We start from the raw sequence: 21,075 nt of genomic DNA on the forward strand, positions 1-21,075 counted from the left end.
GCCGTTCTACGAAAACCTTCTTTTCACCCACCACTAAGCAACACTTACAAGCAGAAACGGCTGCAGTGGGCCAAGAGGTGCATGAAGACTCATTTTGCTGTGCAACCCTGGATGGTACAGATGGACGGAGTAGTGGATGGTTGGTGGTTGGTCCAGCTTTGTTTTGCTGTAAAATCCATCAATCATTTCTATAACAGCAGTTTGTTTCATGTCTCTGTGTTTGAGGAAATCCTGAGGTCATTTGCTGATGTGAAGTTCATATAATCCTCATTAACTGTGTTGTGACTCAGCGTCTGTGTGTTCTTCTTTTACCACTCTCACTAAAACATCAATACCTTAAATACTTACAGTTGGTTGGGCAAACCCCCCCATCTTTCTGAATCAGAATCGTAATGGGTTTGGACTGCACACCAAAGCTCTGTGTGGTCGGTCATAGTGCAGTCTGAGTACCACTGGTTTCCGTACATGAAAGGAAACATGCACGGCTTTCCAGCTGCAGTTCCTCCAGTGGTAAACATTTCTGAAACAGAAACACCTTCATGGTTAGTTTGACCACTTTTCCAGACCTAAGTCATAAAAAATGATTTGTTCAAATAGCCAGCTTTGTTTTCCACCTCTGTATGTTCTTGCACAAGCTCCATCAAAAGTCCCTGAAATGGTGAAGTGACTGTTGGGTCCGGTTGTTTTCGAGAGAACGGCGCTGTGGTCCGTCCTAATCTCAATGAAGAGCTCTTTGCCCTTCAGACCAAGCAGCGTTTGGTTCTTGCACTCCCACTTTTGAAGCTCACTGTCTTCATCACAGTCATAAAGCTTTACTTCAGCCCCCACACTTTGCCCCTGGGCTCCCACACACTTGTTCTTTTGAGGAACCAGAAGCCGATCGTTGGTTGTCCAACGCAACTCCAGACAGTCAAAGATTTTTTCTTTTGTACAACTAAAAATATGAACTAAAAAGAATACCTCAAGGGAAAAAAAATGTTTTTTTTTTATTTAAGTCAGAAAGGGGCTTCTGCTAATATAATTATTTAAAAATAAACATCATCCCAAACTGTACAAACCCCAAAACGTACCATCTTTTGCCAGGCATTGCAGTGATTTAAAGAGGAGCACAAAGGTTATGCAGAAGATCCTCATGGTTCCAGTTCCTTGTTAGATTTTCACAACCAAGAGCTTGATCCATGTGATGAGAGTCAGCCAGGGCGGTGTCGGTATGACAAAGGGCACAGACTAACAGCAATAACTATTCTTCATTTTGGGCCTCATACAGAGAGAAAGGAGCTTACAAAGTGTTTAGATTGAATCAGTTGTGTAATTCCTCAAAACAGCAAAGCTTCCAAAATGCTGACGGTTTAGTTTCAGCTTCCTTAAAAAGAATTTTAACTCTGTTGTCATTTTTTGCTCTTTTTAGGAGCATGTCTATGAAGACTCTCATTCATCCAGGTTGGTTCCATTGTAGTAGGTTGTAGTGTAGTAGGTCTTTTTAGGAGAATTTTGCTGGTTTCTCAAAGCATTGAAATGAGGTTTGGTCTCTAACTAATATAACCTTAAACAATAGCCTCATAGGGTATGCATGATTTTTGTTTATTGATTTTACTATTTTAAACAGCATTTGCAGAACATAATCAACCCTTCACAACAAAACTGCTGTAAATGTTTGGGCTGGTTGAAATTCAATGAAAAAAGTCAAATCAGTATTTTGATTTTAAAATAAGTTTAATGTTTTGTGGCACAAATTTCCTGACTGCCCTCAACATCAAACAGGGGACTTTTTTCCAGTGTTACCATTCACACACTTGTAGTGATTTTTGGTCAAGGACCCACGCCCCCACATAGACTACACAGACTACACTACAGCTGTGGTGCAGAGGTACAGCGGTTAGCCTCTGATTGCGAGACACTGAATCCCCATCACAGGTTAATGCCTCATATGGCAACTGCTGTGTGTGTGCGTGCATGCGGGTGGGTGCGTGCGTGTGTGCGTGCATGAATGGGACTGTAAACCACTTATAGCCATGAAGCAAGGTAGGAAAGTGGGAATTAAGTCGCCTATATGTCAATTACCATTTTGCTTGCATGTAAAAAAAATCACACGTATTGTTACATATTTTCTAGTTGATACATTTCTGTTGATCCAAAGCTTTTTACACACTCATGTTTTCTCATACTGGTAAAGAAGAATTATTTCTCCTAAGCTTCAAATTAAAGTTGAATGACAAACACTTTCTTTAGATTTTTGTTTCACTCAAACTAATGGGTTTAATTTAAGAAGGTCAACCTTAAAAAGAGGAACTAACGTCTAAACTAACCAGATGTTCCAACCGTCACCAGCCTCTCAACACAAAACTGTTGGACAACAAACGTTCTACAACTGTGAAAGTGTTAAGAATTCAGCTCATTCAGCTAAACATTAGTTTTCTTTAAGTGACTTGAGCCGTTTCATGTCTGGAAGCAGAACTGAACCTACAGTGCTCCTCCAAGTTACATTCTAGAATTAACCCACAGTAGGTGAAATTGATGATTTCTCAACCTAAGTTTTTACAGTTATCAGATATTTTAAGGCTCACTACACTCTTTTTTTTTTTTCTAAGACAGTTATGAACATTTTTAAATGTTTCTTTCTTGTTCAAAGCCTCAAAGTTCCAAACTTTGCAGAAAAATAAGTCCAATATGTAGATCTGGCAAGCTAAACCCATTCTATACAGGAGACAGCCAATCAGAGCGCAGAACACAACAGTGAGACTGCATAACTGTGACATCTCGATGAACCACTGTACTTTAAAGTATAAAGTTAGGCATCTGGTCAAAAACACATGATTTTAAACAACCTTCAGCAGTTTAGGAGAAACTTCTACATCCTGGTAAATCCTGGCCCTGTTGGCATCTTCTCTATTAGCTCTTTCTTGTTCAATTAAAATAAAAATACATAAAACCAGGGTTGTATTTTGTCTTTATGTAAAGAAAGTGATTCACATTGATAAAACTCTGGTCCACGTTTTCCTGTTGTTTTTTTTTTTTACAACAAGATCCTAAAAGTGTTAGTAAGACTTATGATAACAGACTTCTGTCAGAGGTTAGGACAGTTTTTGTAAGCTCATATCATATCATTTACATTTGTCATAAAGTATTTTTACTCTCTAAAATGTTTTAAGGAAATCACAGAAAATGCAAGTTTTGTGAATTATTTGTCTGCTGTTTTATACAACATCTGTCAAAATATGTAATAAAACACACATTAGATCATCACCCTGCTTTTTTTTTTTTTTTTTTTTTAGCTTCTCAGTCAAGACAAATCCTTAATAATTTTAGAGGTTTTTCTCCCCCAAACTCCAAACCATTGCAGGGAAAATCTCAGAATGGAAAGGAACAGATCATTTTACTTTCACAACTTGAGGATTTTCTTTTGCGTTCTCCACCAGCTGATCGACGTCCGCATCAGTCTCCAACTGTTTACCGCTGAAGAAAAGTGGGTTGATGATGTTTGGCATAGATGGGGGGACAGCTAGATGATGTCTAGATTTCCTAAAGACGTATATGACAATGACAGCCCCCACTGCAGCTGCTGCACAGATGACAACCACTGTCAGAGCAATGTGATCACGTGCTTGGTGAGGCTGAGGTACGGTGTCATCTGCACAGATTGAAGGGACGATGATGGATCTGTTAATGACATTTTGATGGGGCAAATAAAATAGAATTACTTACCAGTTGAAGGTAATGACTTTGGTGGTAAAACTAGAGGTAAAAGAGGAAAACAATCCCATTAAAAAGGTGTGTGTGTGTGTGTGTGTGTGTGTGTGTGTGTGTGTGTGTGTGTGTGTGTGTGTGTGTGTGTGTGTGTGTGTGTGTGTGTGTGTGTGTGTGTGTGGGTGTGCGTGTAGATATATATACATACAGTCAGGACCATAAATATTTGGACAGAGACACATTCTTTTTAATTTAGTTTCTGTACATTACCACAGTGAATTTTAAATAAAACAACTCGGATGCCATTGAAGTGCAGACTTTCAGCTTTTATTTCATGGGTTGAACAAAAAGATTGCATAAAATGTGAAAAACTAAAGCATTTTTTTAAACAAAATCCCTTAATTTCATGGGCTGGTAAGTAATTGGAGAATTGACTTCCATGCTATTGCATGGGCAGGTTCATGGGCAGGTGTGGGCAATTCCCTTGTTATGTCATTATGAGTGAAGCAGATGAAAGGCCTGTGGTAATGTACAGAAACTAAATTAGAAAAAAATGTGTCTCTGTCTAAATATTTATGGGCCTGACTGTATATGTATACATATGTTAAAAAAAACATATACATATATATTTACAGTGGTGGAAAAAATAGTTGGTAAGAAAGAAAGTCCACAATGTTCACTGAAATGACCTGAAACGTTAAAAAAAAACAATAAATTAAAGTTTATTTAAAATTAAATAATCAAAATCAGCCATTGCTTTTGAGTTGTTGATTAACAGAATTATTTAAAAAAACAAACTAATGATATAGGGCTGGACAAAAATGATGGTAACCAGAAATATTTTGTTGCACAACCTTTTGAGCCAATCACTGCAATGAAACGGTTTCTGTATTTGTCAATGAGCCTTCTGCACCTCTCCACAGGTATTTTGGCCCCCTCCTCATGAGCAAACTGCTCCAGTTGTCTCGGGTTTGACGGGTGTCTTCTCCAAATGGCATGTTTCAGCTCCTTCCACTGATGTTCAATGGGATTCAGGTCTGGGCTCATAGAATCCACTTCAGAATAGTCCAACGCTTTCCTCTGAGCCATTCTTGGGGGTTTCTGGCTGTGAGTTTTGGATGGTTGTCCTGTTGGAAGACCCATCACCTGCGACTGAGACCAAGCTTTTTTTGACACTAGGCAGCACATTTCTACCCAGAATGCCTTGATAATCTTGAGATTTCATTTGACCTTCACAACTACAAGACACCCTGTGGCAGATGCAGCAAAGCAGCCCCAAAACAGAACTGAGCCTCCTCCATGTTTCACAGTAGGGACAGTGTTCTTTTGGTTGGATGCTTCATTTTTGAGTCTACCAACATAGAGCTGATGTTTCTTACCAAAAAGTTTTGTCTCATCTGTCCAAAGGACATTATCCCAGAAGCTTTGTGGCTTGTCAACATGCATATTTGCAAATTCCAGTCTGGCTTTTTTTATGATTTCCTTTCAACAGTGGTGTCCTCCTTGGTCGTCTTCCATGAAGTCCACGATCTGACACTGATGTACCTTGATCTAGGAGGTCACCTTTAATTTCTTTGGAGGTTGTTCTGGGCTCTTTGGATACAGTTGCAACTATCCGTCTCCTCAATTTGTCATCAATTTCGCTTCCGGCCAAGTACAGGGAGGTTGGCTGCTGTCCCGTGGGTCTTAAACTTCTGAATAATATGTGCCACTGTGGTCACAGGAACTTCAAGCTGCTTAGAGATGGTTTTATGGCCCAGAACTCCTGGGTAGTGATGAGGTGCTTGTCTGGGGCTGTGGGCACTCTTCTCGGGTGGGGGCCCTCCCGGCGCGGCGGAGGGCCGGTCTCCTGGTTGGGCCGGGGCTGCACTACCCCCCCCCCCCCCGTGCCTCCCCGCACTCTGGCTCTGGGGGCCTGGTGTGGGGATGGCTGGGCATTCTACTTCCTTCTTTTCACGTTCCACCATCCATTTTAGAAGAACATAAACAATCACTTGAGCACAGGTATTAGCTCACCTTTGCACTAATAGTTTGTGTGATTGAATGAAATATTTCACACTAGTTGGTTTGAAGGCATAAGTATGCGTGTGTGAACACTATCTGCATGGTGTACATGTTGACATGTTGACATTCTTGCAGCCAACAGGTGTGTTTATAACATGTGTCTTTGTGTGGACAGGCCCCGCCCCTTCTAGATTTGTTTTACATCTGAACCTGACCGTAATGATAAACATCCAGAAACTTGTTGTCTTATGCTGCTTCATGGTTTTACCCCCCGCCCCCCCCCCCATAATCACCCTCTTACCCCCCCCCCTCTCTAACATCCCTCTCTCTTCTTCCCCTCTTTCCTTTTCCGTCTGGTCCAACACAAAAGATTTTCAAATATGATAGACATGAATAATGTTTGGCTTCGATTACAAAAGAGGTTTATTCAGTCATACCTCTGGTTTGTCAGAAGATTCATAACGTGTCGTTAAAGTAAAATATGTCCAACACAAGAGGCCTTCAGCTCTCATCTGTTTGCGCAGCTGTTGGACAGGACAAGTTAAAAAAATAAAATAAAGAAAGAGATGGTTTTATAGCCTTTACCTTGACCATGTTTGTCTATAATTGTGTTTCTAATGTCCTGGGACAATTCTCTCCTTGGCTTTCTGTTGTCCATGTTCAGTGTGGTTCACACCTTTTCACCAAACAGCAACTTGACTATTTGTCTCCCTTTGAATAGGCAGACTGACTGATTCTGGGTTTGAAAACAGCTGTGATGTCAATTAAAGGACATACCTGAGTTCATCATGACCCCCTGGGCAATTAGTTCTCAGTCTTTTATGGAGGTACCATCATTTTTGTCCAGCCCTATTTCATTAGTTTGTTTTTTTAAATAATTCTGTTAATCAACAACTCAAAAGTAATGGCTGATTTTGATGATTTCATTTTCAATAAATTTTAATTTATTGTTACTTTTAAACGTTTCAAGTCTTTCAGTGAGCATTGTGGACTTTCTTTCTTTAACTGAGGGGTAGCAACAATTATGTCCACCGCTGTATATATGTGTGTGTATATATGTCAGTCCTGATAAATAGTATAAAAGTTATTTCCCCAATAGCTCAAACTGATATAATTCAATTTAGGCTTGCAAATTGAAAATGTTTTTGCAATTTAGAATGAATTTGAATAGTACATTTTTTTTAATCAAAGTTTAAAATGAAAGCAAAATTAATCACATTTTAAATTGTCATGAATGTAACTTTCAACATACCGGTACACATTTTTTTTAAAAATGCAAGTGGGAAAGGTACATTGAATTGTTGTCTGAGAACTGAATGTCAGCTTAATCTATGGACGAAAACAACTTCCATAGAATATATTTGTAAAATATCAGTCAAGTCATCATTTATTTAGAATGAATAGATAGATAGATAGATAGATAGATAGATACTTTATTAATCTCCCAAAGGGGAGATTCAGGTGTCCGGTAGCTAGAGGTTGAATTCAATGTAAAGAAAAACTGTTATAGTTCTGTTTGATCAGTTGGAGCATGGAGTCTTTTGTTTTTTTTTTATAAATGTGTGTTCATGTTAGGTTCGTGTCAATCCTACTTTTGGCTGTTTTGCAGATGTATGGTCTCTTGTTCCATGGGCGCCCCGTTTTCCACATCCCATCTGAAGTCGCTATCTCAGCGTAGGTGGCCATCCCCGGTTGATGAGAATCCCAGTTTGTGTAGTCCATGACTGTTCTGTCCAACCACTTCCACGTCCCTGAAAAAGTGAATGAGAATTACTTCCTAAAAGAGGGAGACTTCACAGAAACACAAGTATTTGTTTTTTATAGGGAGGAGATGTTGTTTACCTTTGTGTGTTTTATACAGACCCAACCAAAACGAATTATGTTGGTCTTTATAATTCTGCAGTTCAGTTTCAATAAAATCCTGCTCAGAGGGATCCTCAATGCTGACAATCATCCCACCTTTGGTCAAAAAAGAATCCGGAATCAGCAAAACTGGAGGACATTTGATTTTACCTTTACGGCGGTACGTCAGAACACACCCACCGACTCCTCAAAATATACATTCCAACATAAACACACTCACACATGTACACACACGCCCTTACAAATACACACACACGCATTTTACAAGGAAGGTGGGACCTTGGACCATCTGTCCCCTACCCCATCCCTGGTAAGGGGTACCAGACCCTTGGCAACGGCGGCCGTGTTCCCTTGGTGCTGGCTTCCTGGGCCCGGTGGCCCTCTCTCCACGCAGGGAGAGGGATCCCTGAGCTTTCTGGCAAGTCCAAGAGCCAGGGATCACATCCCACCTGAGCTGGGGGGTGTCCGTGTCCCTGTGGTGTGGGTTCTGGTCCTTGCCCCTAAGCGCTGGGCCTCGCCGAATTTCCAACTGTGGGTGAGCCTGGTCGGGCCATGTTTACAACACCTCCTGTGGACCCCCTCTTCTCCTGGATGCCCTCCTCCTGGGCGGGGGCGGATTGCCCCTGCTGTGCTCCTTCCTGGACCAACCGTGGGCCGGGTGGCTGGCTGCCTGGAGCGCGGGGGCGGGTCTCTCTTGGGGGGTCCCGACTCGTACCTGGGGTTGGGACGGGGGGATGCCCAGAACTCCTGGGTGGGTATGAGGTGCTCGTCTGGGGGTGTGGGCACTCTTCTGGGGCGGGGCCCTGCGTTGGTATTACATCTGAACCTGACCGTAATGATAAACATCCACCCTCCTATCCCCCCTCTCTAACATCCCTCTCTCTTCTTCCCTCCTTTCCTTTTCCGTCTGGTCCAACACAAAATATTTTCCAATACGATTGAAATAAATAAAGTTTGGTCTCGATTCCAAAAGGGGTTTATTCAAACAAACATACCTCTGGTGTGTCAGAAGATTCATAACCCCTTTTGTTAAAGTAAAATATATCCAACACAAAAGGCCTTCAGCTATCATCTGTTTGCCCAGCTGATGTACAGGACAAGTTCAAAAGAAAAAAAAAGTACACACTCACCATGTTTGCTGCAGTCGGTTGAGGCTTCCGGCCAGTTTTCCAGCTTGGTGAAAAATGTGTAGCAGTGACCCCTAAATGGTATCCAATAATGCTGAGAAGATGGATTTGGGTCGTCAGGACAAACTCCTGGGAAATTACTGGGCTGCACTGGTAGAACATCTGTGGGGGGATGGAGTGGGGAGTTGTGGGATTAGACAGAAAAAAGGAAATGTACATTAAAAAATAGTCTAACCTTTATTTAGATACCAAGGAATCCACAGCAAAGTCACTTTGTAGGTACAGAACATATTAATGTGTGGAGTGGGGGGGCTCATTGCTGGTTAAACTAAACGGGACATTAGATCAAGTCTTGTTGAAACCTCCTGATGGGATGGACTTACCTGACTGAAGAACTTTTATTATTCAACTCGATTCAATTTGATTTCTATGGCCCAATATTACAACAATAGTCATCTCAATAGGCTTCATGCCGGTAATTTTAGAATACTGGTAGAACATCCGGAGGGGGAGGGGGGTAAAGATTTGTCTGCACAAAATATAAAGGTGGAACTAAGCAAAACATTTTTTAGGCCGGCTGAGTGGCTCGGTTGGTAAGGTGAACGGCTACCATGCAGGAATCCAGGGTTCAATTCGGAGGGGAAGAAACAATGGTACTGGGGGCAATTACCATATCAATGGCAAGCAGTTAACATCACTCAGTGAGGGTCCTTAGGCAAGGCCCTTAACGCTACTGCCTCCTGAGCGCAGTTCAGTTGCGGCTCACCGCTCCCCCAGGGGATGGGTCAAAGTGGAGAAGAATTTCCCCATTGAGGGATAAATAAAGTATACGAGAAAATTTTTATTTTATTTTATTCATTACCAATATCTCAGAACAGTTTTAATGTGAAACAGCCTGCCAGAGAAGAGGTTTTTCAGTTGATCATACCTGGTTATGTATTTGAACATGTTTTTTTAAACGGTGAAAGAAGAAAATACATTATTAATTTTTCTTGTTTATTTTAACCCTCGTTTCTTTGTTCCTTAGCTAGCATTGTGCTTTATGGGACCATAGGAGCATAAAATACACAGTTTGCAGGATTTTTAAGGCCCCTCCCCCAATTCCCAAAAAGCGTTTTCTTTTACATAATTAGTGGATTACCTGAAGACTTCATGCAAACAAAGTGATAGGTCTGGTTGCAGCTGCTGGTCTTCCATTTGCCTCCTACATCCACGTACACACAGGACTGGTCACTGCGTGGTTCATTTTCATTCCAGTTAACAAATTTCAGCCGCGAGCCAGCAATAAATCTAAAATAGCTGCTGGTCTGAAAGTAGAGCCAGAAACATAGTTTCACAAAATGCACAGGAATCACCATTTCTGTCAAGAAAAAGAACCCTAGAATTGGATCACAGGATCATACCCGGTCTTTGTTGAGTCCAATCCACACAGGTCTTTTGAGTTTTGCAACCTGCAGCTCGACGTATGCCTGCGCCCACTCAGTCTTTATGCTAGCAAGGTTGGCACCATCCCCTGCACAGTACTTCTGCGCTCCATCCCAGGTCATGTTTTGAGGAAAACTCTTAAAAGAGTCATTGAATATCTTTGTATAACCAGTTGGTGTTGTTGGTTCAGGAGAGTCGGGGGACTTGGGATCTGATTGAGGAAATTTGACAAATGTAATTTGAATGCTGCATTAATACCAAAATTTGAATCAAACTTTTTAATGTAGCTAAGACAATGGTATGATTGGACGTTTATACTTAATGTCTTAAAGACCTGCTTTGGATCATCTTTTGAGCTCTTTTTAAAACCTTCCCAGTGGTCTTTTGATTAGGTTTATGCCATTTCTAGCCTAAATCAAACGTTTTCAACATTTTGATTTTTTGATTTTACACAGTTCTGCGTCGTCCACTTTCAGGTCTCATCATTTGAATAGTATAAACCCATCTTCCTGTGTAGGCACCAGCCTATCTGCCCCAAAAATATCCCTTCAGGCATCTATACCGTCATGGAAGGCAGTCATAGAAAAAGCAGTGATGCCATATTTATACAACACCTCCCTCATAAGCCCTAAAGTAAAGTCTAAGGTCATGTCCTGTCTGACTCAAGTCTACAGATCCAAGTCTGCATCTTTTGATGGCAGGCAGGTAAAGCATAGCATTTATGACAGACGATAAAGATACATAAGTTCTTTCTCTTTCTCACCAAGTGCTTTGAGTAAAAAAAATGGCTTACCAACATCTCTCAGGCAAACAAATGCATTGGTGTCATTGCAAAATTGGGGAATCCATTTACCAATACCAAGTGAAGGATTGGTATTGATTACAGCACATTTATCTCTCTACATGTACAGAAGGCACAAAAACAAAGTCAACATGGAAAATAACTGACAACAGAAAGAACTTTTCATTACAATTTAGATCATAGTAGTAGGTTTAGGGGTTGTCATCTGGACTTAGTTTTTAAAGTTAGAAGACGTTTCAACTCTTATCTAAAGGCTTTGTCAATTCTAAATTAGCTGGTTAAAGAGCTGGTATATATGCGCTCATGGGGGAGGAGTCAGACCTGAAACTGGATGGTAATGTCCACTTAGCCTGCATGGTTTCTGGTCGTTAAGAATCCTTTGTTCTCAGCTGGGGGTTGGGGAGCCAGTGACTCCCTCCCTAAACTAGTCATCTCTTTCAGCTGTTAGTGACCCAGGTGGAACTGGTTTGGTTTGTTTAGGTTTCAAAACACTGCCGTAGATGGATGGAAGAATAAACCTGAGACCACCATTCTTATTAAGAGAAGGTTTATCCTTCTTGACGAAGATGGCTTCTTTCACTTCTCGCTCAAACCATCCATTCTCTCTGGCTAGAGTTCGGACTTCACTGTCCTGGAACGAGTGGTTTGTGGCCTTCAGGTGGAGGTGCACTGCAGACTCAGGTCCACTTGGGTTGGCTCTGCGATGTTGGTAAAGCCGCTTGTGTAGAGGTTGTTTGGATGAACCAGTTTGTGTCTGAGAGTATTAACTGGTTTGAGATGAACTGGGATGTTATGTTGTCTGAAAATCCTTTTTAGTTTTTCAGACAGGCCTGATATATAAGGCATTGAAATATTGTTCCCTTTAGGCTCCTGTTCCATCTTGTCTTGTTTTCCTGTATGTTGGGATCTGGTGAAAGCCCAGTTGGGATATCCACAGGTTCGGAGGGCTTGACGGATATGTTGCTCTTCTTTCCATCAGAGCTTGTGGGCACCTCCTGGGCTCTGTGTTGTAAAGTCCTAATAACGCCTAGTTTGTGCTGTAAAGGGTGGTTTGAATCAAATAACAGGTGAATAGGCTTCCTGTACACTTCAACCTGGAGCTGTCTTTCATCTTCAATGATCACTGCACAGTCTAGAAAAGCTAGGGTGTTCTCCTTTGTGTCTTCCCTGCTGAACTTGATGTTCTTGTCTACTGCATTGATATGATCCGTGAAAGCCTCCACTTCCTGGATTTTGATCTTGACCCAAGTGTCGTCCACATATCTGATCCAGTGGCTTGGAGTAATACCTGGGAATGAGTCCAGGGCTCTTCTCCCGACTTCTTCCATGTACTAGTTGGTCACAATGGACGAGATTGGAGAGCCCATTAACACAGCCGTGCCTCTGCCTGTGGAAGTTTCCCCTGAATTGGAAATATGTGGAGTTGAGGCACACTTCCAGCAGTTCACAGATGTGGTCTGGTGTCAGATGTGTTCTGTCTTGTAACTCAGAGTCCTGCAGTAATCTCTTCCTCACTGAAATCACTGCTTCGGTGGTGGGAATGCAAGTGAAGAGGGAATTTAAATCATAGGACACCATCGTCTCATCAGAATCCAGCTGAAGATGTTTGACTTTGTTTGCAAAATCTTGTGAATTCCTGGCGTGATGCTCTGTGTTGCCAACCAGAGGGGCCAAAATAGTAGCCAGGTGTTTAGCCATTTGTAAGTGATGGAGTCAATGCTGCTGACAAGGGGTCTCAGTAGTATTCCTTCCTTGTGGATTTTTGGGCCATAGATGCAGGGAATGGTATCACCCGGGTACAGTCTGTAAAACAATGGTTTGTCGATGACTTGAACTCTCTCCAATCTTTGTAAGCAGTCTATAACCTTTTTCTTGTAGCCGCTGGTTGGGTCTCTTCTTAGTGCTTCATCTGTGGTGGTGTCACTGAGTAGGTTGTTAACTTTGGCTTCATAGTCCACCGCATTCAGGATCACAGTAAATCTCCCCTTATCCGCTGGTAAAATGTTGATACTGTGGTCCTTCTCCAGAGCTGTCAAGGCCTTTCTTTCATCTGAGGAAAGATCGGAAGGTCGTGGTTTGGCACTGGACAATGCAGCTGAAATTTTGAGCCGTAATTCTTCAGCTTGAGATCCAGTCAAATTGTTTCTCTTTATGGCCGTTACTGCGGCTGTGATGAGGTCTACCACAGGGATATGATTGGGTGTAACTGAGAAATTCAGCGCCTTGGATAGTACCTCCTTCTCCGTTTGAGTCAGCTCGTGGTCGGAAATATTCTTAATCCACCTCTCTCTGTTAATCAGTGCTTTGGTGCTGTTTCCTCTACTCTCCCTGTTGAGCCTGTCCTTAAGGATCTGTTGTTGATTTGTGAGAATCTGAAATTTCTTGATTTGCTGTTGCTTGCTTTTATTGTGTTGTGTCAGTTGTGCCGTCTAGGTGAAACCGACGATCTTCTGAAAAAATTCTTCAGTTACAGTTGCGGCCAAATTGTCCTGTAGGTTCTTCATTTTACCCTTCAGGTTGTTGATGATGAAATACATCTGTCTGATCCTGTCCTTTAAAAACTTCTAACTTCAAAAACTAAGTCCAGATGACAGACCCTAAACCTACTACTATGATGGAATCAACCTGGATGAATGAGAGTCTTCATAGACATTACACTTTAAAAATCTGGAATTGTTTTTTTCTTTGGTGTTTTTGCTTCTGCTTTTTGCTCGTTTGTTCAGGTCAAAATGGAATCAAACAGGTTATGACCATATTCCTTGCATCTAAGCTCTTGAAACACACAAAAAAATATATATATATATATATTTATATATATTGAAGTAGAAATGCTTGTATTTGTAAAACAGTGATGGGAGTTTGTTCTTGCTACAGTATTGTAAAATGATTTAATCTTTTCGTTTTAAAGCAAACATATTGGATTTTTAAGTGAATGGTTACTGTCACTTTTTTTCTGGAGACACAACCAAGAAAAATTCAATCAACTTTTACTGGTGCTTCTCAATTTTTGCAACAGCAAACTTTATAAGAATTGTGTTTATTTGTGTATTTTAATGATGTTATTTAGAGGTTTACACAAATGAAAAGGACAGCAAAAGTTTTTCTGAGTTGGATACCTCAAAACTGAAGAGGTGGAGATAAGGATAATATTTCATGAGATTGGAATACTGCAGATGCTGCTCCACAACAGAGTCAAATGCAAAACGTAGGTATATGTTCCAACTTGGCTTGTTTGCACAGATGTGTGACAGCAAAATAGAAATGCTTGCTTTGTGTTGATTATGAAAGAAGAGGAGGCGGGGCCTCTGTGGTGTGAAGAACATTATGATCAACTTACATCAGACCTATGCATCTCTGAAAAATGAACATAGTCTTGAAAGTGGAGCTCGTCGTCATGAAAGAACACAGGGCGTTTAATCTGGTAGGGATGGTAATCGCGGAAAGGGTTGCGAAAATTTCTCTCCTAAAAAGAGAGAGAAAAAAATTGGTGTTTCGAAAAAACTGAGCTGTCCTTTTCTGTAATTAAAATACAGAGCTAATCAATTTTCACTTACAAGCAAGTTGACAAAGGATCTTTTCCGTCCATTACTCCAGTAAAATTCACCCCCGTGAAGTTTATGAAAACCGATCCAGAGGTCAGTAGTTGCTGCATCGACCATTTGAGTCAATAAAAAGGCTAAACAAAGATATAGAACTGGTCACTATTGTTGTAATGTTTTTCTGTTATTTCATACACCATTTTTCCCCTTTTTTTAAAGAATCAGTAACAGAAAAAAACATTAAAGAAAACAAAACGAATTTAGTAATTTTCAATTATCTAAAAAAATCTAAAGTGTGCTTTCTGCTAGAGGAAATCCTAATGGTCCTAATATTGAATGTTTTGTGTATTTTGTGGAGCAATGGATGGATATGCAATTTCCCTCAGGATTAAAAAAGTACTCTATGTATCGATCTCTAATTTTCCAGTCTCAGACTTAAGCCCCCAATGTTCAAAAATATTCTGAAGTGGAAAACTCACCTTGTACTTCTCTGGAATCAATGGAGGCCAAGTTAGCATTCATGCCACGGCATGTTTGTCCTGCATTAAACCAGGTCATGCGCTGGTCTTTGACGATGTTGTAACACTACAAATAAGACAAAACATTCAGATAATTTGAACTTTTTCTCTTTTTGACTTGACTGTAACATAGTAAATTATGGAAGTGTATTGCATTCATCAAAAAAAAAAACTGATATTATTTGTGTAAAAAACAAAATCTGGGATCTTTGTGTGTTTTTCTGTCGTTATTTTTAAGAATTTTTAAAAATAACTTATTTCTGACCCTTTTTGAGATATTTTTGCTGAGATAATTTAAGAACTACAATTGGCAATAAGATATTGTGACTAAAAGACACAACAGGCCCATGTCCGGAATGAGCAGTTGATCCAAGAAATGAATTACAACCGCGGTTATTAGTTAAAAACAATCCGCTTTCTGCATGTGACGCTGCTGAGAGAAGCTGGGACTCATGCAGTCAGGGGAGGCCTCACTTCCAAAATAGCTTAAAAAATACATACATCATGAATGTATGAATATATTTCCAATCTGTCAATAGCTGTGTGCAACTATTTGTTGGTGTGTGAACTAAGTCATGCAATTTACTTATGACACTCCCATGTTTTTACTCTGTATTATCGACTGCCCCCCCATCTCCCCCATTCTAACCCCTTATCCTCCATCGCTAACATCCCACTTTAATTCTTTCTCTCTTCTTTTCTTCCATCCAGTCCAACAAGGAATGCATATAAATATAATTATCATAAATAAAGATTAGCCTCAAATACAAAAGTGGTTTATACAAATATACTCTGGCTGAAGATACCCAAACCCCTGCTGTAACAGTAAAATCTGTCCAACACAAGAAACCTTCCACTCCGATCTGCTCAGCTGTTGGACAGAACAAGTTTAAAAAATAAATAAATAAAATAAAAAACAACATTATATAGATTTTTAATTTCTTTTTTAAATAATAATAAAAAACAATTAGACATTTTTAGAATGTCTATTCTACGATTACTTTTTACTGTGTGAGTTTTCACAATTCTTTTGTAAAAACGTAGCTAATTTACACATTTCCTGTTAAACTGCACAAGAAAGCAGCAGGTGAGGTACCGGCAGCCAATGGCTCCCCTGCGTCCAGCCTTCCCGCACACGCTGACTGAGCTGCAGCTGACCCATGCACTTTACTGTTTCAGTCTTTATATCCTCCTAAAAGATGCTTTTTGTATAATGACTTCATCTGCATATTTTTTCCCAACTGATTACATTGGTGCCAGTTTGTGACCCACTTAGTCTTTTTTATCCCCTAAAAATGTGCAATAGAAAGACACTGAGGCCCGCAGTATGTGTGCCTCAAGACAGAGGGCGCTGGTGATCCCAGAAAATGTGACACTGCGGCTAAAGAACGATAGAGTTAATGGTCGCAGCGGTCCAGTAATTGTTTAAGTTTGTTTAGCATCACTTTCTAAATGGAGGATTTTGTGTCTAAACTCAGGAGTTTGTTGAGACGTGTCTCTGGCAGAGATCTCCGTGGAAACTGAGAGACTTTTAAAACTGAGATGGGAAAGGAAAACTTCTACAAACAGTTTCTCCCTGTGATTCTTCAGAAGGAGCAGCCAATGGACTCCATTTAGAAGTAAAAGTAAGTCAATAACAATTTTGTTAATTGTTTTTTAATGCTACAGTTTTGAAACACACTTTAACAGTTGCAGACTGATGACGTCAGCGCCTCACCAGGCAGGAACCTCACCGCACGTCACTGCTTTCTAATTTGCCAATCTGCTGGTTGTTGTTTTTTTTGCAATCGTGCTTCATAAATATATTATTTCAGGATAAATTATTTAAAAACAAAACTAGAAAAATAACAAAAAAACATTAAAAAGTACTAAAAATTGGATCTAAAAAAACACCAGTGTTTCATTTAAATTTTTTTATTGAATGCAACATGCCTCATAGTTAATAAAAGTAGTCTGAATTTAGCAAAACTCTACTTATCTTGTGGTTTATCTAAACTATAAAACCCCTAAAAATAAAAATATAAAACCATAAATCTCACCTTTGATTGAAATTTTCTCCAGGGGAATTCACAGCCACCTTTTGGTGTCAATATTGGAGCCACTGTGCTGTTGGCATGTGGTGGACCACTGCGCTTACAGATGGACTTGTGCTCAAAACCACAGTTGTAGTCATGCCAGACTCCTGATGAAAGTTCAACAAGTTTAAAAAAAATTCCCAACAAGTTCTATGCAACAGTCTATGTCAAAAACAGGAAATATACTTAAAATACTTCATTTTCAAAAGTAATTTAATATTCCTGTCATTTTAATGTAGCTAATAAGCAGGAAAACTATTCTGGATTAAGGCTTCATGTCTGTTGGCTGTTCTGCAATGATGATTAGCACATTTGACACATTTTTTTGCCATTGTGTTTTTGAAGAAGCCACCTTACCAACAAATTTTTTACATTTAATTTAATTCCATTTTTGCATTTTCTTACCGTCCTCCACTCTCATGATGACACACTGTTCATCATAATGTTTATAGTCTGGCTGACCCTCATCCCATTGTTGATAAATCACCTCTGAATGATCCATCCATCTGTTGCAGCACAAGAATGAAAAAAAAATTAATCTCTAAAAGACAGTTAATTAAAGTTATTTTAAAGCAAAAAATATATATTTCTTTTCTAAGTATAGAAATATTATCCTTAGTTTAAAAATGTTTACTGGAAATAAAGTTCTCCAATTTTTTTATGAGATTAAGTTATTTCAGATTTATGATTACAAAAAAATCAATTGTGTTACTTGTAAAATATGTGTCTATAAATACTTACACACGCGTTCCATCAAAATCCACATTTAGACCGATCCAGTAGTTTCCATGACTGCGGCTGATCTACAGGAGAAATATATTTGCCTTGAGTTCATAGCTATGGTCTGTTTATCCTTTAATGTGTTTGTTTATACCTTATAGTAACATTCTATTCAAGGATTTTTGTAAAAAAAAAACTTCTAAAATGGTAATAATTGTAATAAAAAGTCGTGGAACCCCAAGACATGGAGAGTGTAAATGACAGAATGGGACATTTCCAATGCCGTGGACAAAGAAAGTGTTTGACACAGATGATCATAGTATTTATTGCTGCTTGATCAACTGGAGAAATATGGCATTAGAAGACGTGACTTCACAGTTAAGTTGAAACCAGGAACCAATTTGTACCTTACAACAATTAAAGATCTGATTTGCTGACGGCTACATGTGGTCTTTAGCCAGTCTCTATGTTGTCCCCTAAACTGTTTATTTTGTTTCTAAATGTTAGATTTATAGAATCTGATTTGTTCCAATATTCTTTGTTTGCTGATGACACCACTCTATACTGTTCCAGGGAAAACATGGAGCAGCATCTCAATGAGGACTTTACAAACTGAGGAAGTGGTTTGATACCAATAGACGATTTTATCATATTTAGTAATTGATGGATAAAGAACTACATTGACTTAATGATTTATGATGTCATGATAGAGAGGGTTTATGTAAACAAATAAGCATTGAGTAAACATTGATGGCAAATTGTCCTGGAATTCCCACACAGCTCAAAAACAAAAAAAGTCAAATACAGTTGCTAAACTACATAAATCTAAGATTTTTTTAATCAAATTTCTCTGTACATGTTATACCGTTGTCTCATATTACATTCCACGTACTGTCTTGAAATATTCTCATAAAACCATTGAGCATTAAGCTTACATTGCTCTTGAATGTAAAATGAAAATAGTGCCTTGCACTACGACACACTAGCGTGAACCCCGCCTTCACCCAACAGAGGGTGGGCTGGGCTCCAGCAACCCTGTGGCTCCAAAAGAGAGTATGCAGGTTTAGAAGATGGATGGATGATGGATGGATGGATGGATGCATGGATGGATGGATGCATGGATGTGTGTTTTTTACTAGTGCTAAGGATGCTGGTGATAATTTTCCCCTTTTTCCAGCTTTTTTATACATTTTGTATTTCAGTTTGCGCTAAAGCTTAATGCAGGTGAATCTGGTATGCTTGTTTTTTTAATCTTTATTTGGTCCAGTAAATATCAGACTTACCCGTTTCCAGAGAAAGGCATTTTCGTTGTAACTGTTGATGGTCGCCAGGTCCCCATGAAACTGCTTGCAGAACTGACGGGCTTCTTCCATCGACAGACTTTTTTGGTTGATAAAATACTGATTCCCCTTCCATTCCAACCATCCGTCGGAGGTTGTGTTATAATCTTTCAAATTTTGAGAACCATTTCTCATCTTCAGTACACATATAGATTAAACGTTTCTATTATTACAGAACCTTTCCAAAGAATTAGAAAATCATGGAAAAGTTAATACATTTCTATTATCCTATTTAAAAATATTAGTCTTTCATAGAATATAAATTCAGGTCCCTCTGTTTAAACGTTTTCTAGTTTTTATATGGTTTTTTACACAAAAAATGTAAAAACCCCACAAAAACAGGAAATTAGAATACTCTGGAGAAATCTGCCCAAATTTAGCAGGGAATGAAAATTTTCTTCTGAGTTTTACCAACTAATCATCTACTAAACCCTAAGCAGCTGCACCGACTCCCCAGATGCCATTGATTTGGTTAAGGTTGGTTCAACGGTCTCATTTCAGTTAAACATGGGGAAGACTTCAGACTTCATAACTAGATGATATCCTAACATTCTTTGGAAAGGTCTGTATTTGATCACGCACTTTTACAAAACTAGATCTCACCTGGAGTAACAGGGTCAGGAGGCGGCTTCGGTGTGACTCCTGTACAGAAATAGAAAACAGTAACTCAGTGTTGCATTAGAAAAAGAGATCATAACCTCGCTGTTCCCTCGCTACATCAGGGATAACCTTTGGCAGATTTCTTTGTATTCCTTCCTTTATTTAAACAGTGCACTCTGTTCTGTGTCCTGGTTGGTTATTGATCTTGTCAATCATTCACATCCTTACAGTGTCTCCTTCAGACGTGCAGCTCTCCCAATGTGGTCAAATCTCTTATCGAGAGCAATCTTTGTTTTCTTTCTATAATACCGGACTTATTTTTCTATGAAGGTTTGAAATTCTAGCTTTTAAACAAGAGAGAAAAGTGTGAAAATGTTCATGTCTGTCTGAGAAAAATGTAGAAAATGTGCATTGAGGAGTATTACAGCCTTAAAGCATGTAATCCTACTTTGCAGATTTTACATTTCGAGGGTCTTTAACGGAGCTTATTCGCGATAAACAAGTGAATGCTGTTTTCAAACTATCTGCTTGAACACTGAGATATATGAAAATGGAAAGTATTTACCTAAAGGGATCTGACAGAACCAGCTGTTGTATTTTTCACACTGATTATCATTCCAGGACCCCTCCATGTCCCAGCCATACATAGAAAACTCAGTACAGGATTCAATATTGTTTTTATTGTTTGGCTCCCCGTTACTCCAGTGCTGGAAGTTTACCTTTTGAAAACAGAAAATCATAAAAATAATTCATACATTTTGTGCTCTTAGGTTTTAATTTACAGCACAAAGAAAACAAGACATTTACCGGAGATCCATCACTCCACACGTAACCCAAGTCCAAGTTGGGGGCACTGAGTCCAATCCAGGCACGGCTATGTCTGTAAGTCCACAAAGCTGTCAGCAAACTACTGAGTGTGAAACCTGCGCCTGTTTAGATGAACACAGAGCTGATATTCTGGCAGTGGTGGGGATATTTTTTAGGCCATCAGAGAAGGAGATGTGATTTTTCAGATATGAAAAATATCTGAATCATGTGTTGATTATATTTTGTCCATGAATACTCATTAAGTCATTCCTAATGGTCTGTCCATTCCCATTTATTGTGTTTATGATGTTAATGCTGCTTCCAGACGACGTATTTTCACATTGGAGCATTTAACCAATCACATTTCAGCTTTCCTCTGTTGCCAGGCAGGGTACGGGTAATTACTATGAGTTGTGAAGGCCTCCTAATGCAAAATCAATGTTGGTGATTCATTTCTTTCAACCAATCAGATTTTGCTGGTGGCGGTGCTACTGGCGAACATTGGCGCCAACCTTCCACCAGAGGCAAGGTGGGGTTCAGTGTCTTGCCCAAGGACAGTTCGACACATGGG

The 21,075-nt window shown here is 39.6% G+C and overlaps 1 protein-coding gene across 1 annotated transcript in view; it reads right to left on the reverse strand.

Annotated features, from left to right (window-relative positions):
• Window positions 1-2,930: 2,930 nt before the first annotated feature.
• Window positions 2,931-21,075, reverse strand: part of LOC101163523 (macrophage mannose receptor 1) — a 28,284-nt gene continuing 10,139 nt past the window's right edge. The window contains exons 14-31 of the mRNA XM_011487077.3: window positions 20,505-20,577; window positions 20,263-20,416; window positions 19,701-19,739; window positions 19,041-19,204; window positions 17,779-17,840; window positions 17,443-17,543; window positions 17,002-17,144; window positions 14,924-15,029; window positions 14,460-14,581; window positions 14,243-14,368; window positions 10,897-11,002; window positions 10,082-10,314; window positions 9,820-9,985; window positions 8,682-8,840; window positions 7,531-7,647; window positions 7,281-7,439; window positions 3,703-3,732; window positions 2,931-3,628 (exon numbers count right to left, since the gene is read on the reverse strand). Of these exons, the coding sequence (XP_011485379.2) occupies window positions 3,369-3,628; window positions 3,703-3,732; window positions 7,281-7,439; window positions 7,531-7,647; window positions 8,682-8,840; window positions 9,820-9,985; window positions 10,082-10,314; window positions 10,897-11,002; window positions 14,243-14,368; window positions 14,460-14,581; window positions 14,924-15,029; window positions 17,002-17,144; window positions 17,443-17,543; window positions 17,779-17,840; window positions 19,041-19,204; window positions 19,701-19,739; window positions 20,263-20,416; window positions 20,505-20,577 (2,320 nt within the window). The 3' untranslated portion in view covers window positions 2,931-3,368. The remainder of the gene's footprint in view (window positions 3,629-3,702; window positions 3,733-7,280; window positions 7,440-7,530; window positions 7,648-8,681; window positions 8,841-9,819; window positions 9,986-10,081; window positions 10,315-10,896; window positions 11,003-14,242; window positions 14,369-14,459; window positions 14,582-14,923; window positions 15,030-17,001; window positions 17,145-17,442; window positions 17,544-17,778; window positions 17,841-19,040; window positions 19,205-19,700; window positions 19,740-20,262; window positions 20,417-20,504; window positions 20,578-21,075) is intronic.

This window comes from Oryzias latipes, chromosome 17, assembly GCF_002234675.1.
Source record: "Oryzias latipes chromosome 17, ASM223467v1".
NCBI lineage: Eukaryota > Metazoa > Chordata > Actinopteri > Beloniformes > Adrianichthyidae > Oryzias > Oryzias latipes.